At 33.9% G+C, this 18,917-nt stretch overlaps 1 protein-coding gene across 29 annotated transcripts; it reads left to right on the forward strand.

Moving 5' to 3' along the window:
* The first annotated feature begins 2,036 nt into the window (after window positions 1-2,036).
* LOC107020543 lies at window positions 2,037-16,559 on the forward strand. Of its 29 annotated transcripts, none has more exons than XR_003578362.1 (5): window positions 2,037-2,276; window positions 2,457-6,115; window positions 6,240-7,824; window positions 7,923-8,027; window positions 16,505-16,559. XR_003578362.1 is itself a non-coding variant. In XM_015220949.2 (4 exons), exons 1-3 carry the CDS (start codon window positions 2,170-2,172, stop codon window positions 7,666-7,668), a joined length of 504 nt encoding a protein of 167 aa, XP_015076435.1. In that variant the 5' UTR covers window positions 2,037-2,169; the 3' UTR covers window positions 7,669-7,824; window positions 7,923-8,162. The 29 variants fall into 29 exon arrangements, 2 of the variants coding, with proteins under 2 accessions (XP_015076435.1, XP_015076436.1); XR_003578359.1 differs by lacking the exon at window positions 16,505-16,559 and adding an exon at window positions 13,651-14,304; XR_003578360.1 differs by lacking the exon at window positions 16,505-16,559 and adding an exon at window positions 13,704-14,304.
* The last annotated feature ends 2,358 nt before the right edge of the window (window positions 16,560-18,917 follow it).

Consider the following 18,917-nt stretch of genomic DNA (forward strand, 5'->3'; position numbering starts at 1 on the left):
CCGGTGACTGATGCTGAGATGGAAGAGATGGCAAAATGTTACCCCTTATCTGAGAGTGCAACATTTTTGTTGTAAAATTGGTCCCGCTTTTAAAGAGCCTCTAGATGATTATGTGGCCACTAATGAGGGGGCGATGGACGATAAAAATGATGATGTTGACGCAGCTACTACAAGAAAACATGTTATTAGCTACGGATTTTAGCTAGAGAACTAATATTCCTAGCTAATCAAGACATTAGCGTCAGATTTAGATAGAAATATCTTGTTTCCTCGTAAGCTTTTTAGTCTGAGATTTAGTCAAATAATAGATAGGAATTAGCTATGAACGATCCCTAGCTAATACATTGCCCGGGACCTTTCCAAGCAAAATCTCTAGCTAAATTTTGACGGAAAATCAAAATTGGCGCCAATTCTTTTTTTTTTTGCAGAAAATCTGATCTGGCTCAATTTTTCTTTCTTTAAGGATTCTGATTAACTAGGAAAATATTCCGTAGCTAATCCCCTAGCTATGTGTTAGCTAGGAAATATGCCTAGCCAAATTGATAGGTTGCTAGGGAAGTTTGTTGCAACTTCTATATTTAAGTTTTAGTAGGAGTTGAGTTGTGTCTCCCATATATATTTTTAAAAATCTTTAGAAAAATTATAATTCTATAAAAACATGTGTGTGATAATAGTAAAATTCAATAATTATATACATAATTTTTTAAAAGTGGGACAAAAAGTTAAATACAAAATGAAGGATGTATTTTAGTGTTTAAATGTATTTATTTTAAGCAACTAACTCTAAACTTGAACGTAACTTTGGTTAATAGTAATAAACTTCTTGTGAAGTCATAAATGACTAATTTGAGGCCAAATAAAATTACAAAGATTCAAAAATAAAAAATTTATATAAAATTAAATTAACGGAAAAGGGCCTAAAATATCCTTAAAGTATTGAAAATGGTACAAAATTGTCCTTCATCCACCTATTGGCTCCAAATTGCTCTTTTCATCCACCTATTAGCTCCAAAATACCCTTGTCATCCATCTTTGTGTTCGAAATTGACCACTTTTTTAATTATTTTAAAATTTAACTCTTTAAATATTTTTTAAAATACTTGGCGTTCAACTATTGGTTATAATTTTAATTTATTAATATAATTTATAAATCAACCCACTCCCACTCATTACTAATTAAACCTCACCCAATTAATAATTCAATTATAATATCAAAATCGCCATAAACACTACTAAAACACGATGAAATTATAGAATCCTAAAAATGACATCCAAAATTATTCGAGTTCGAACCAAAACCCAAATTAAATTTAGGTTGAGCCGCTTATTTAGGAGGACACTTTCTTTCAAAATTGAATTAAAAATTTATGATTAAAGGTAAAGAAGTAATACATCCGGAATTAATTCATGCACTTTTTTTAAATATAATTTTATAAATATTTATGATTTGTTTTAAAACCTTTAATATATTATTTCGAAAAAGAGTTACCTATGAAGTACCATCACATAATTGAGCCGTAAGAATAATTAAGATGAGCATAGTCAGACTTTTAAGTTTACCGGTGATTTTTATTTAGCAGTTAAATGTATGATAATTTACTTCTATAGATATTTTCGCCTCAAATTTTTAAAAACACTCAATTGGCAGTAGCTTGTATTAATAATGTGACGGGTTTATTAATTTAGAGGTGTTTAACTAGTAATGGGTGGGTGGTGGATTAATTTATAAATTATACTAATAAGTTAAATTATAACAAATAATTGAGCGCCATGTATTTTAAAAAATATTTAAATAGTTTAAATATAAAATCGTTAAATAAGTGGTCAATTTTGAAACAAAAGGTGGATGACAAGGGTATTTTGGACTCAATAGGTGGGTGAAAAGGATATTTTGGAGTCAATAGGTGGATGAATGATAATTTTGTATCATTATCAATACTTTGAGGGTCTCTTCGTTAAATTAAAGAAGTCTGACATAGAGAAAGACAAGGAAATAAAAATTGAGAAAATCAATATATCGAATATTAAGACTAAAGTCATATAAGAAGTAGAAACAAAAGGATCAGAAGAAGAACAAGAAATGTACAACAGAAAAACCCTAACAGAGCTCCAAATCCTACAAAATAGAACAAAATAATTGAGCTCTTCTTCAAATCCCGTAAACGAAGGATGCATTACTTCACGTCTCTTCATCATGCTCCTACAATTCGAACTATTTGTTTCAGTTTACAGAAGCTTGAAATCACAAAAAATTGTGACTTCCTTCTTCAGTTAAGGTAAGAAGTTCTCCAAAACCTGATTCATTTATATGAAGAGATATTGTTGAAAAACTAGTTTTTCATGTGTTTTTGTTAGATATGAGAATGAAATTCACACAGAATCAATATCTTTTCTAGAAGATACCATGTTTTTCTTAAAGCTTGAGATTGAAATTTGTTATTTTGTTCTTGAGAAAGAAGTTGGAATCATTTTGGAATTTTCTCTCTGTGCTTCCAAATCGGAGACAAGCCAGTGAGGAAGTCATAAGTTTGCCAGGTGCATCTCTGTTTATGTATCTTTTTATTGTGTTTTACATTTCCTTCAAGATTTGGTGCAAGCATCATCTTCTTCTCAAGGTGACTCTTTTAGCTTCAGAAGTTGCTTTCTTGAACTTTTGCTTCAATTTTGGTGACCATTTTAGTTTTAGTCGTTGTTTCGTTGCAATTGGTAATAGTTTCATATCCAGCTTTATGTAGTTACTGTCCTGTTATAGCTTTTTTTTCGAAATCCCTTCTGTTGTTTAGAGCTTATCTTATCTACAAAAAGTATATGGATGCTTGTGAGTTGATGAGTTTAATGTGCCATAAACTTTTTGGTGGAAATATGCTAAGGAAGGAAAAAATTACAGAACTCGTCTTATTTGAGTATTTGTGACAGACACTTGGCTGATGACTCGAATGACTCTAGTGCCTCCGCAAGTGACAATCTACGATTCGTCCAAGCTGTTTCAGCCCACTGCTTCATTTTTTCACCTTCTGCCTTTCTGTTTTGTTGCACGATAATTGTCTCTGCATACCCACCTTCTACTTTCAAGGGTAGATCTTTGAGCACTTCAATTTCTCTTCTATGGAGTCCCTCTTGAATGAAAAACGATTTTGTGTTGGACTTGGGTGACTAAATAGTGTAAGTATGTATAATGCACATGATTTTATGTTATTTCTTTGATCCCTTATTTGAAATCACATAAATTTCATAGACTTGACTAACTTGAAGGGAAATTTATGTTTGTATTATAAAAATACAATTTTTTCGCTTAGTTAAATGATGATGTGGAACCCTTCTTAAATTAGATATTTGTGGTGTGGTCATTTCTGTTTAAATTTGAATTTTATTTAAGTAATTACTAACTAATTAATAAACTATTAAGTACTAAGAGAAGTCTTTTATCATTGTTTGTTAGATAGGAAGCATGAGTTCCATTAGAGTTGATCGCATGTGGATATATAAGAGACTAGTGTCAAGTCGAACAACAGTCACTTCTAATTTTATAGAAGGTGTGCGTTGATTTATAGAGTTTACATTAATGCAACCTGATTTTGTTAGAATGGAAGTATAAGGTGCCCTTGTTCAAAATGTAAAAACAGTAGTCGGTTTCCTGAACCTCATAATATTTGATCTCATTTATACAAGCATGATTTCATGACAAACTATTATCAATGGGAATCACATGGGGAGCCTTTTCTTCCAATTTCTAGGCCTCAACCTAGTACATATATAGGTGATGAAATAGGTGCTAATAGAACACCAATAAATCCATATCGTACTACGGTCTTGGATGCAGCTGGTCCTAGTTTCAACTTAGACAGTGATGCGTTTGATAGGAATGTTGATGAAAATAACCTCCTAATCAAAAAAAATGTTGAAAGCTGCTGAAGAGCCATTGTTTGATGGATGTCGGACTCATTCTCCCCTATCAGTAGTGTGCAGGTTGTTGAACATTAAGTCAGAGTCTAACATGAGTGACAATTTCTATAATCAAATTTTGCTATTTTTGAATGAGCTCTTACCTGAAAATGCAAAATTACCTTTTGATTACTATAGGACTAAAAAAATGGTTGCAAAACTTGGGCTAGAATATGAAAAGATAGATGTATGTCAGACCAGTTGTATCCTATATTACAAGGATAATAAAGACAAAAGAAATTGTCCTAAGTGTGGTAAACCGCGCTACAAGCCTAAGAGAAGACGCAGTGGAAGGCAAAAAGATGTTCTATATAAAGCATTCTATTACTTTTCTATTACTCCGAGGTTGTAGAGATTATATATGTCAACAAAGACAGCTAAACATATGACATGGCACTGGAAATACCGTCGTGAACCTAGGGTAATGAGTCCAAGTGATGGAGAGGCATAGAAGAAGTTTGATAAGTGTCATCCTAACTTTGCAAGCCAGCCTTGAAATATAAGACTTGGACTTGGAGCTGATGGATTTAGTCCTTGTGGGAATATGGGCCATCCTTATTCTTGTTGGCCAGTAATCATTACACCATATAATCTTCCACCCGAAATATGCATGACTAGCCCTTATATGTTCTTAAGTCTTCTCATTCCCGGTTCAAAGAGTCATGGAAAGAATATAGATATATTCTTAGAATCTCTTATTGATGAATGCGTTGATGGGGTTGAGATTTAAGATTCTCATAAGAAACAAAATTTTCAAATGCGAGTTGCAGTTATGTGGACTGTTAATGATTTCCCAACTTATGGAATGTTGTCTGGTTGGATCACACATGGTCTATTATCATGCCCTTGTTGTATGGGTAAAAGTAAGGCATTTTACTTAAAACATGGGAGAAAAGGTTCATTCTTTGATTGCCATCGTAAATTTTTGCATATGGGTCATCCATTTCGACGGGATAGAAAGTCATTTTAAAGAGGAAGGGTTGAGAACTCCACTCCTCCTCTTAGGTTGTATGGTGAAGAAGTTTGGAACAAAGTGTGTACCTTACCAAAAGTGTGTGATCATGACACCTCTTGTAAGTTGCCAGGGTTTGGGGATCAACATAATTGGAAAAAACAAAGCATTTTTTGGGAATTGCCATATTGGAATACAAATATTATTCGGCATAATCTTGATGTGATGCATATTAAGAAAAATGTGTTTGATAATATATTCAACTCAATAATGGATCTAAAGGATAAAACAAAAGACAATTTAAATGCTAAAAGGGATGTGCAAAATTGTTGCAATCGTCCAGAGCTTGAATTGCTGGAGCATGAAGGAAAAATTATGAAGCCAAAGGCAGCATATTTATTGACAAAAGAACAAAGAAAGTTCATATGTGAATGGTTGAAAAGCTTAAGGTTTCCAGATGGTTATGCTTCAAATTTGTCTAGATGTGTAGACATGGAAGATTGTAAATTATCAAGGATGAAGAGTCATGACTATCATGTATTTCTAGAAAGGTTGCTACCAATTGCATTTCGAGATCTTTTGCCAGAGCCAATTTGGAATGCTTTAACAAAGATAAGTTTATTTTTTTTAAGGATTATGCGCAAATATGTTAAACGTAGAAGATCTCCAGAAGCTTGACGAAAGCATAAAGGTTACAATTTGCAAGATAGAGAAAATATTTCCTCCTGGTTTCTTTGATCCCATGGAACATTTGCCAATTCATTTACCATATGAAGCAATAGCTCAAGGTCATGTCCATTTTCGATGGATGTACCCTTTTGAGCGGTAAAAATCTAACATATATCATTGATTAGATATTTAATCTAATTACCTAATATCGCACTAACTATATATGTACCAATGCAGAGAAATACACACTTAAAAGAAGATGGTGAAAAATAGATATCACGTTGAGGGATCAATATGTGAAGCTTATATCATTAAAGAAATTTCAACATTCTTTTCTCATTATTTCAAGCCTAATGTGCAAACTAGGTTCAACAAAGTTACTCGTAATGATGATGGAGGTGAAGTTGATGCACCCAATGGTTGTCTATCCATCTTTTTGCATCCCGGGCGTCCGAGTGGTGAGATGAATGGTCGTTATTTGTCTGATAAGGAGTGGGATGCAACAAGAATATATGTTTTGTTGAATTATGAGGAGATTCAACAATTTATCCCGTAAGTTTATAGATTTAACCTATATATATATATATATATATATATATATATATAGACACACACACACACACACACATCCTGCATGAATGGATAATTTAAAAATAATAACTTCTTACTTCTGTAGTATCTTTGAAGGTGAGTTGAAAAGAAATTCAGAAAATATCAGTCTTGAGGAAATTGATAAAGAGACGAATAGTAGATTTGCCAACTGGTTCGAAGCTTATGTGAGTAAAATACTATAGTATGAAGAAGTTGTTGTTTTTATTAATCTACATCAAGTAATAATCTATACATAACTATATAGATCATCGGCCTACTTTGTGTATTTTTTAGGTTCTCAATCCAGCTAACAACATAAGTGATGAGCAGTTAAGAGACTTGGCTTCTGGTCCTCATAAGTGGGTGCAAACTTGGCCTCAATATTTTACAAATGGCTATAGGTTTCACACACTTAGACATGGCTCTAACAGATCAACTATGAATAGTGGTGTGTGCATAAAAGGGACAACTTGGAATGACTAAGAAACTGACTATTATGGATTGCTTGGTGAGGTGATACAACTTGAATATTCCAATCCAACAAAGAAAAGAACCACTCTTGTCTTGTTCAAATGTGATTGGTTTGATCCAGCAATGGGTCGAGGGTGTAAGGTTCATAATCAGTATGGGCTGATTGATATCAATCATAAAAAAGGTTCTCGACCTATGCTTTTGAACCTTTTGTATTGGTTGAACAATCGCAACAAGTCTATTTTGCAGAATATCCCTGTAAAAAGAAAGATAGTATTGACTGGTGGGCAGTGTGTAAAATAAAATCTAGAATTAAAATTGATTCTCCAAATATGCCATACCAAGAAGATGACAATTTACCCCAATAATCCCAAATATCAGGGATGATCTTGATAGCTATCAAAAGTGATGAAATGACAGTGGATTCTGATTTTGAACTCTCTGAAGAAAAAACTTTGAAACCGATGATAGTGAATGACAATGACTTTTAACTATAATTTCTTTTTTGGAGTGTTTTCTTTTATTACTATTGCTACCTTTTGATATTGCTTGATGTCATTTCTTAAACCTAAATATTTCTTTTCGAAGTTGATTCATCAAGCTGTTAAAATGGTTATAATAGTGAACATTGAGTGCATATAAGCTTCATTATTTTCTCTACATTAATCATTTTTATAGCATGAAATGTTGAAATTTTTTTAAGTGTCTTCTTTGAGTATTATTCTATAGTTCTTGTTAGATTTTTATGGGGAAATATGAGAATAGGAAGAGGCATTAAACGTAGTTGGGGAGGCCGTGGAGGCATAACTAACAAAGGAGGAGGAGGCAGCAAGCTACGAGCAGAGACTTCTCAAAAGGGTGTTAGTGAATCATCAATTCCTACATCTCAGCAAGTTGGTTTAAACCAGTGTATTGTCTCATCACATGAAAGTAGTTCTCAACAGATTGTACATACATCTCAAGAAGCCAATGCTCAACAAATGACTACTCCTGAAAATCTTGCTGGTCAACAAGAGGCTCCTACTTCTCTAGATGTTGGATGACAAGAAACACCTTTGTCTCAGAATGTTGGTGCTCAACAAGAAACTCCAACTCAAGATTTCTCCTGAACGTACACTCACATCTTTTGAAAGTAGTAATCCACAGGGCAGACAAGATACACTTGGTGGCATAAAATCCTTGAGAATTAATGGAGATACGTAAGTAATACAAAATTATAGAAGTAATGGCTAAATATGTTCTCATTTAATAATCTTCTCATAAAATATTGTATGAACAATATATTTAATGATTGTAGAAGGAACTAACTTGTAAAGAGCTTCGGAACGATGAATTATTTCTGATGACTCACTAAAGGAAAAACGAAAAGAAGTGGATCTGTGGAATGTCAGAAAGGATGTGGGTATGTTTTATCTCATTTTATCAGTGATGTTTTTTCTGAAAGATATTTTTGCTTAAAATTATATCCATGTAAATTGTTTTCTATGAAGAAATAAGAAATTGGTCTGTTAATGAGAATTTTCTTTTTTTTTTTTAATTCTTGGGCATAACGTAAAGAGAGTGATTTCACATTTGAAAGAACTTTAAGTATATTTGGTTGTTAGTTGTGGTGTTAGGTGCACTTGTTTGACGGTGGATTATTACACCAGAAAATGATTTTCACATTTAAAATAACTTCAAGTATCTCATTGTAGAAAAATACCATTATCCATGCTATCATTTTACTGAGAAATCCCAATTCTGTAAGTATTTGTTCGAGAAACACCCATTCAACCTCTTCCGGCAAACCTTGTGTTACATTCATTTTCACTAAGACTGGTATAGGATACTCTTTTTTGTTTAGCAGTACACACGTCTACAAAGAGTTGTTTCTCTAGCCGACTAGAAATTATGCTAAGAGTTTCCACACCCCAATAGTTAAGGGCCATCGAACAGGACTTCATCTCTATCGTTTTGGTTTTGGAATTTCACTATGTAGCAACCTGCATCGGGGTAATATTACTCAGGTACATAAGCAAAAATTTAGTACCCATCAATATAATTTCTCATGTAGGAGAAAGTAGGTGTTTCACAACATATACATCACTAGAGCATTATTCCATTCATCGGCCAGTTTCATTATTTCTGGTGCGTGTAATACACTTAATGGTCATCCATCAATTATATTTGGTGGATTATCAGTTAAAGGCATACCAGTGGTGGAAGTACAGTTTGACATGAATAGGTTGTTCCAAACTTCTTCCAATCTATGTATGTCTTATTATGCTCATTGTATTTTGTTTCTGCCCGACTCTCATTCTACCTGAAGGTTTAAATAAGGAACCTATATGGTTTAAATAGGCCATTTAGAAAAGATGTTCTTGTCTAGCAGGGGAGAATAGCAATCTAAACAAATACACCAAGCTTCAGAGAGTAATTTCTTCCATAAGCTTCTCATTTTCTCTCTACAATTATTGGCGTAGATGACTATTATCAGACAATAAAAATTTGAGCACGTACTTGCTACATTCATATGCGTAAAATGATCATGTTCTTCTTCCATCTGAGTAGTCACATCCTTAAAATTCAGATTCTCTTATTTTCGGCTAATGAGTAGTTATAGATGCATATATTGATCGTGTACTACTTCTATCAGAATAGTCATTTCATCAGGCTTCCATAAAATCCAGATTCTACTATTTTCGGCTGATGACTGGTTATAGATGCATAAATTGATCATGTATACTTCTATCAAAATAGTCATTTTACCGGTCTTTCATAAATCCAGATTTTCCTATTTTCAGCTAATGAGTAGTTATGCGCATAACTTCAACCTCTAGTTATCTTATTCACGCATTTAGAGAACTTAGTGTACCTTTGTTTCTAGTATTCCAGCAAAAGAAATTTTATGGTTTACCAAAATACCTTGTCATCTTTTTTTGATTGAAGGGGGCTATTCATTCCCATTACGTTCCGGATTAACTAGTTCATTAAAGAGAGAAGTGTACCCTCCCATCAAGAGGTTTCTAAGTCTATCTTCTCGCCTCATTTCCACGAGACAGTGAACAGAAAACATTATCCATATTCATTGTTGGCCATGTTTTTAGTTTCCTCTAATAGGTACCTAACTTCACCAACTCTATGTATGATAAACTACTTTGCATGTTATCCACGCCAATGGAAGTGATTATCCTTTATGGAATGTCACGTCACTCTTCTTGTAACTTTGTTTGCTTTCCCTCCTTTTGTTTCTGATGTTGTATGCTCATTGCTTTGTGAGGTTCCTTATTTTGATCATGTTTGTTCATATCATGTTTACAATATACATATGGAGGAGGCAAGTATTTTTGTTTACACCTGGTCTAGGGATCCACTTTTGCACATGATTTCTCCTTCCTCGTCTTGGCAAAACAATTTCCTGTTGATCCCTCCTATTGGAGGTTGAATGTGTCCACCATCATCAAAGCTGCATATATGACCAATCTTTTACATTTCTTACATAATACCGATTTCCAGTCATAGTTAATATTTTGAACAAACATCCTTCCTGTAGAATAAAAAAATTCAACCTCTTCTGGTAAACCTTGTGTTACATTAATTTTCACTAAGACTCTTGTATAGGATACTCTTTGTTGTTTAGCAGTAGACACATCCGCAAATATTTACTTCTCTAGATATCTAGCCATTTTATTAAGAGTTTCTGCAACCCATTAGTTCAAGGCCAGTGAACAGGACTTCATCTCTATCGTTTTGGTTTTGGAATTTCACTATATAGCAGCATGCATCGTGGTAATATAACTCAGGTATAGAAACAAAATTTTAGCACCCATCTGTAACCATCCGAGGACCTTTTTGAAGTGCTTTTCTCAGCTCATGCACGACATCGTCCTTCATCCAGCAGCTCTAAACACTGCCAACATAAATATAGCAACTAGAACCAACACCTGCAATATTTATAGCCCTCTTTGTACCTAATCCTTCATCCATGAATTTTACTTGAAGACCAGCACCCCAAAGAGAATTTCCCTGCATGATTTCCCTGTCTCTCACCGCATCCATAACGTTTTGGTATTCAACCAAAGCAAAACCGTTGAATGCAAAGAATGGAAATAAATTTACTTGACCAAACATCTCAAACTAATGTTCCACAAGAACTTCGTATGCATCAAGGCCTAAAGACCCCAACCATAGCTGTTTTGAAGCGAAAAAGATGTCTGCTGCAGCTAAGTCTCCATAAGTGTACCAAATCCCTTCATTGTGGAAGAATGAGACAGTGGTAACTGTTGCGTAGGTGAATCCACGGAACAACTCATACGTCCTGTTTATGATCTTGAGGCTGGTAGAGGACGGTCCACATTAAGAATTTGGTGGTTCTCCATCATGAATGGTGACCTCCATCAAATGTACTGTTTCTCAAATTCGATGGTGTTATAGAAATAGGTGAAAGAATCTGCTGGTTATAGACCTCCTTATGCACAGATGACCTAGTATTCATAAAATCTCCAGAACTTTAGAATAGAAAACTACAGACCTACGCTTACCTCTAGTAGTATTTGAACTCATACTGGAGCGGTGAGTTGGTCCTGGAGGAACTGCTGGGTTCCAGTAACTTCATGTAGAAGAAAGTAGACGCTTCATAATGTATACATCACTAGACCATTATTTCATTCATCGGTCCGTTTTGCTATTTCTGGTGCCTCTAATAAATTACTGGTCGTCCAATAATTTTGTTCGGTGGGTTATAGGTTAAAGGCATACTACAGTTCAACATGATCAGGTTGTTCCAAACTTCTTCCCATCTGTATATTTCTTATTGAATTCATTATATTTTGTTAAGCTTGACTCTCATTCGTTCTTAAGGTTTGAACAAGGAACCCATATAGTTTCAATATAGCATTTAGGAAAGATGTTCTTGTATTAGTTCAAATATATATTTCATTATTTACGTCTTCAATTACACTATTCTATTTATTTAATTAAATAAGTTTATTTCTTGTTGTCCATTTATTCTATTACAGAATAAATTTGAGTACTTCTATAGCACCTTTTGGGACTTTATAGCTTTGTTATATAATGTAAAAAGTCACTTTATTCTTTTTCAGAATATATCGTATTATACTAAAAGTGGGAAGTTCCATAGCTGAAAGTTGAATTACAAAAATATCCCTAATCATATTTAAAATAACCACTTTGTCCTGATCATTTAACTAATGTATCAAACTTTTCCTATTACAACATTTATATCTTTTGTCTTTTAAACTTCAGTCAGTTATATAATCTATACTTTTCATATTTTTTGCACTTTATAAAGTTAGCATCCTGTCAAATTTCTTTGTCATTCTATTCTTACTCCTATTCTGTTAGACTACACAAAAAGCTATTATTATCGCACTCTTATTGTTGAGTTTACCCTACCATAAGGTAATACTTTTTGGTTTTTCCTTTGAACAAGTTCAATTTCTGTTTACTGCTTAAATTTGGCTTGTGTTTATGCAATACTGTGTATAGATAACATTTTTTATTTTATTTATTTCACACACTCTATATTTTTAGTTTGCTCCAAAAAGTATCACTTTGGAAGTAGCTATTGAATCAAATTCATAAGTATGGAGTATATATTTCATGAGTCTGATTTTAAATCTAACTTTATTGGTTTCATTTAGTGTCATTTTTGTATGCTTTTGTGGCCTCTCAATTCTTATTTAGTATGTATATTTATTTTTAAAACATTATTAGTATCATACCTGAAGTTGCTATCTTCGTGAAGAAATAGAATAACTCCCAAGCATATATCTGATTTGTTACATGACATATAAATAATATTACATTACAAATATATGTTGCATTTGAATCTACTTTTTTCAACTAAATGACTGTTCAATTGCTAAATAGAGTATTATATACTTCATTTTAGGAAGTCTATATTAATATATTAGGATGAGACATGTGTCCAGAAATTAATTATACAAAAATTGAGAAGAATCTAAGTCAAAAGTTGAATTACAAAAATATCTCTTGACTATTAATTTATTATCTTGAAATTATTTAACTAATTTTTTTATTAATATTTATTTTGGAATTCATGAATTTTGATTCTTCGTATTGTGATAATAACACTCCTATGTATAACTAGACTTACAATCTAGTATTCATTATTAAATTGTAAATTATTATTAACAAGAAAACAAAAAAAATTCACAATCTTTACAACTTTAACGTACTAACAGAGATGATTTTTCGTATTGGTAGTTGCTACAAATTTCTTAATAATTAGTCATAATGATTTTTCATTACACATTTAATATATACATTTTTTACATATTTTATCCTTAGATTTTTACTTATACATTACATTTAAATGTATAATTATTTAATTAATTAAATATTAAATATTAAATAACAAATCATCATATTAATACACATAAATTTTATTATCACTAATTTTTCATTGTAAATATATGTAACTCCCTGATTATAATTATTATGGTTTTTACTCCTATCTCTCACCATAATCTCAAATGGATTAATTTCATATTCATGACAACTCTTTGTGTTCTTCAATAATATCATATCAATAGTGACATTTGACACAATTATGTACACACTTAAACCAATTACAAAAAAAAAAAAAAGAAAAAGAAAAAAATCTATACTTTCTTCTCTCTTCTCTCGTCTCTTTTTATTTGTTTAGTTTAATATTTATGTTTCTTGTTTGTTGTTATTGTAAAAATTTTATAATGTTGTGTTGTTATTATTATTGAGAATTTACCATGGTTTGTTGCTGTATATACATTAGCCTAGCATGTGGTATTTTAGTATCTTCATTTGATTATTGAATTTGTGCAATAGTTATTTATTTTTATTTTATTCACTTTTAATCAATTTAGTAATCAAATATATATTCTTTTCTTAGAAAGATATATGTAGTTCTTATCGGAAAAGGATGACTTTTTTTAATAAATTACATAGATTCAAAGGGAATAAAATATGTAATTTGCAATACAAAATTTATATGAAGTATTTAAACGTGCAACGCACGTTCCCAGATCTAGTTTACAAATACAATTAAGGATAATGTGGGTGAGACTTCAACATTAAGGAATGAAGAAGGTCTTGAAGTAGATGAAGGAGACATGGAGAGAAACACGGCCACAAATGGAGAAGGCGAAGGAGAAAAACTAGTGAAGATGATGTGAATTTATTGAAAATGGTATCGGAGCAGTAATTACTGAAAACATGGATAGAAACAGTTGGGGGAACTAAAAAAGGAAAAATATACGGTCTTGGTTCTAGAAATTGTTTGCTGGCAGATTCAAAGAATTCTAATTGTGCATTCTCTACTGCTCAGAGTCCTTCAAATATTCTAACTCAACAAATATTTGAAACACCTTAATTTCAGCAACTCTTAACCGCGTGTTGGAGCAACGGATGACGAATATGCAAGATCATGTGCAAATGGATATTCGGGAAAATATGAAAGCTCAAGTTACTATTACAGTTTTGCTCGGGTGCTTGGTTTTACTCCTCAACTACCACCAGATGGATCTGGTTCTACCCCAAATTCACCTTAAGATAATTTATATTATTGTTTTTATGTTTTAAGACATTTGTGTTACTGTTTTTATGTTTTAAGACATGTTTTAGCTAGTAAACATTTACTTCACTATTTCAAGGATTGATGATGATTTAACTTTGTTTTTCATCTTACGTCAAATATAGAAAATTATATTTGTATTCTTCATATAATTTCTAGCCAGATTTATCTAGAAAATATCTCTAGCTATTTTTAGCTAGTAATTTAGCAAAGAAAATAATCCAAGAAAAATTTGAAAAATAGCTAGAGATTTGTAAGTTTAGATAGGCTAATTCCTTACTAAATCTTAGTAAAGTCAATATTTTCCAAGCAAATTTTGCTATGAGTTTAGCTAGAATATATCGTAACAAACTGTTTGCTACGGAAACAACATAGCAGAGATATCATAATCAAATTAGCTAGGAATTACATAATTTACAAGCTAAAAATTAGCTAAGAGCTTATTAGCTTTGAAGGTCTGCTAGGGTCATTTTCTTAGCTAAATTGACATTAGCTAGGAATTTTATCATTTTAGCTAGGATTCGCGTTTGTCGCTAAAGGACTGTTTTCTTGTAGTATATTGATGAAGGAAATGCCTTAATGGCATTCAATGAGGGTGATGATGAGGCCTAGAGGCCCCATGGAGTATTGATACCTCGTCCATTGTTTTACTTGTGCACTGAGGACAGTGCTTATCTTTCAAGTGTGGGGTGGGGCTCTGTGTACATATTAATTTACTTCTTTATCGAGTCTAGTGTTAGTCATTATTTATTTTTGTTATTTTTGCTTTTGGGTTCCTCAGAGTTTTTTTGGATACTTTTACTGAGGATTGTCCCTTTGAACCATATAGGATTAGTTTGTTGCTTTATTGAGTCCTAGAGTCGTCTTAGTAGTGACATTTCCCAATGATAGATAGATGACGACCATCTTAAGGAAAAATTAGTCACATAGAGGAGTAGGATGGACAAAACCAACCTTGGTCTTTTGAAGTTATGCCACAATAAGTTAGCCAAGCTTCATGGGTAGTCATACTTGGAGAAACGTAATGACTAGTTGACCTTGTAATTAGCATGTGTTCTTAAGTTGGACTCAAATTTGAAATATGGGCTTAATTGTGTAGTAGTATCGTAATGCAAGTTGTATGAGCATGTTAGTTTATACATCTTTATATGTGCCATAATGCCATGTGTGGTGAAGTTTATACATCTTTATATATGCCATAATGCCATGTGTGGTGAAAATTGATTACTTCTTTCTTAACTTGATATCTAGAACTTGTCTTGTGTGTTTAATGAGTAGTTAGTATGACTTAAGGAATGTGATTGAGGCGTTTCTTTGAAATAGCCAATTCTTGACTCTACTTGTATGCCTACCATGAATTTCCCCCTTGTGAAGCCCATTGAGCCTTTAGCCTTGTCCATTTGATAAGCCACATGATAAGACGAAACCCATTGTTTGATACCAAATCTTTTGATCCTATTAAGGTCCTTAATGCACTATGTTAAGAAGAAAGGTTGAAAAATAAGGTTGAATTAGCTAAGGGTGAATTGCTATATTGTGTGAAAAAGAAAAAAAATCCTAATTTGGCCCTAGTCCTTAGTGACAATGTGCACCTCGACTGAAATCGAGGGTGGCTAATTTAGGACAGCTCAAAAAATTGCCCCTCATTCTATCAAGGATAATGTGTACCTTACTCGGATAAAACTTCTAGAGTTTGGGTGGCTAGTGCAAAAGCATATGATTACAAAAAAAAAAAAGAGGCAAATATGGAGCAATAAAGGATGTTTAGTTATGAAGAGTGTAATAGAAGAAAAGAATAGTTTGAAGGATGGTATTTGCTAAACGATAACATGCGCATTAGGGAGGAATAGTCATTATAATGAATTCAAAATATTTCCTCCATTATCTAAAGTCGACATTACAATCAAATAAAAGTCCTCTTGATTCCTTGAGAAGCACAATCTGAAAATCAAATACACTATGGGCAAGCATATGGCATGTTGAGGAAAGCCAGAATTTCACTTGTGAGAGTGAGTTGATTGTTTTAAAAAAATAGGTCTTGTGATCTTGACATTACTTGAGTGAAAGGTTGTACTAAAAACATAAACAAGTGAGGGCATCTATGGCATTTATAGGAGTATCTAATTGATGTGTTGGTATGAGCTTGCATTATCCCAGGAAATAATAAGAGAGTTATTCTTTGAGCATGTATTGTACCTGTGATATATCGTGGTTTTACGGTGTTTTTAATGCTTTTTCCTTAAGTTTAGTGTGTGTCCAAAAGCCTTTTTGTATTAATTTTTATGTAAGTTTCTCTTTACTTGCAGGAAATTTGTCTAAAAGATGAACGCGGAAGTTTTTGAGCAAGAAATGCAGAAAAGTACCACCTATGGAGCTTGTGACGGTCCGTCGTGCCTGTGACGGTCCGTAGGTTGCATCGTAGTGAAGCTGCTGAAGGAAGATGGGGAAGTCTGACCAAGTGTGGGGTTACGAAGTGCATGACGGACCGTCGTAGCCATGACGGTCCGTCCTGCTGGTTCGTCGTGAAGATCAGAGAAGTAGTTCTAGTACCCAAATTCCAAAGAATTCAAGTGTTATGGAACGAAGACCCTCGACGGACCGTTGTGCCAGTGACGATCCGTCATACCTGCCGTCGAGGGTAATGAAGAGAGCAACAGAAGAATTTGCAAAGTATGGGACGACGGAGTCCATGACGGCCCGTCGTGACCACGACGACCCGTCGCGAGGTCCGTCGACCCAGCCGCGTTTTGACAGAGTTCCAACAAATAGAGTCCTTCTTTGATTAGGTTTTTGTTTTTTATAAATAGTTTGAAAAACCTCGTTTTTAGGGTTAGACTCTTGGTTATTAGACACTTTTATGTTATATTCTTTGTGAGGAGATTATTTTAATTATTACACTTTGGATTGTTATACTTTTCTCTAGAGTTGATTGTTGGTGATTTTGTCGATTAATCAAGTAAATTTCTGGATTTTATNTTGGGGAACACGTAAACCCTAGTTACTTTTATTAATTGATTGAACTCCAACATTTGAATTTGTTAGTTGTCTACTTTAATTTAGATAGTTATTTTCATTCATTTAGAAATAAAACCCCCCCTTTTTATTGTCTTTGTTTTCTAAGGAATAATTGACTAAATAGTAGTAACAATAGATTGAAGTTAAGTCAGAACTATTTTCTTCGTGGAAACGATCCTAACCTCATTAGTTGGGTTCTTTACTTGATACGACCGCTTTACTTCTTATTTGAGAAGTAAGTTTGAGCGTATCAAATTTTGGCGCCGCTGCCGGGGAAAGTAGCTTTTAGATTAACTTAAACTTATTACTATAGTTTAGTCGATATTTTCTTGATTTTACTTTGTTTCTTGTTTTTTTTATTCTTGCAGAACTATCTTCCTTGTATGCCAAATACACGGAGAGAAAGAGAACCCTTGTTTCCCTACGATCACGAATTAGAGCGTACACTACGCAACATGAATCGAAACTTGGTTATTAATGATGATGATCCAAACTTGAACATCCCAGCTCCGGTTGATGTTCATGGTCAGTTGTTACCTGATGCTCCGGGTGAAAACCAACAGAGGGGACAAAATCCCGCTCCACGGCCCCAAGAATACTACAGAGGCTATGACAATATAGCAGACTCCGATGGGCCACTTGTCTTGCCCCCTCTACCACCAGGCCACACCTTTGTGATAACTAGTAGCCTGATGCAAATGCTCACTGTCAGAGGTTTGTTTTCAGGGCTACCTTCTGAGGATCCACATGCCACATAGCTAAGGTAAGGCAGTGTGTAAAAGTTGTGTAGGGAGGCTTGACTTGGACTGGATGTAATAGGGCTAAGAGTGTTTTCTCTCTCATTGACGGGAGAGGCTGCTATTTGGTTCACTGAGCTCCCTTATAACTCAATTTTAACTTGGAACCAACTAAGGGACGTTTTCTTAGCACGCTACTACCCGGTCTCCAAGAAACTAAACCACAAAGACAGAGCGAACAACTTTGTGGCACTACCAGGAGAGTCAGTCAGTAGTTCTTGGGATAGATTCACCTCGTTTTTTAGAAGCGTCCCAAATCATCGTATAGATGATGAGTCACTGAAGGAATACTTCTATCGGGGATACTATAGCAGGTGGTTCTTATGGGGAGTGTCCTTATGCTGAGATTGCCGAAAAGTTAGAGAAAATCTCCCAGAACAATAAAGCTTGAAGTACTAGGAAGTCAGATACTGGGAGAAATACCTTCGCAGTACAATCCACTCACAACCCAGCCACAGATGAGATTTGTGAAGAGATGGCTCAGATGAGAACTGAGCTTGGTTTGGTATTAAAACATATCACTGGGGGTGCAGAAAAGATAAATGCAGTTAACTACTTATCTAAACCACCACCACCAAATGATGAATGCTATTATGCGAAGGATTCCTATGCGGTAAATGAGTAGACGGGGGGTTTCCGATCGAGTGCCCAAGGCTCAAATCAGGAGAATTGGCGCCAAGGTCAATGAAACCTAGGTCGGATCTATGGTAAATATAACGGTGAGGGTGTTTATGTCCGAGATGGAAACTACAACCGCGACAACAACTTCAATAGGGATAACTATGGTAACAGAAATGATAGGAATGGGCCCTATGTCCCTCCTCAAAATCGTGAAGTTACTCCTATGGATGGTGGAGATAGTATGGCGCGAGTTGAGGATATGTTGCACAAAATGATGAGGAGGTTC

The sequence above is a fragment of the Solanum pennellii genome, chromosome 5 (assembly GCF_001406875.1).
Source record: "Solanum pennellii chromosome 5, SPENNV200".
NCBI classification, from domain to species: domain Eukaryota; kingdom Viridiplantae; phylum Streptophyta; class Magnoliopsida; order Solanales; family Solanaceae; genus Solanum; species Solanum pennellii.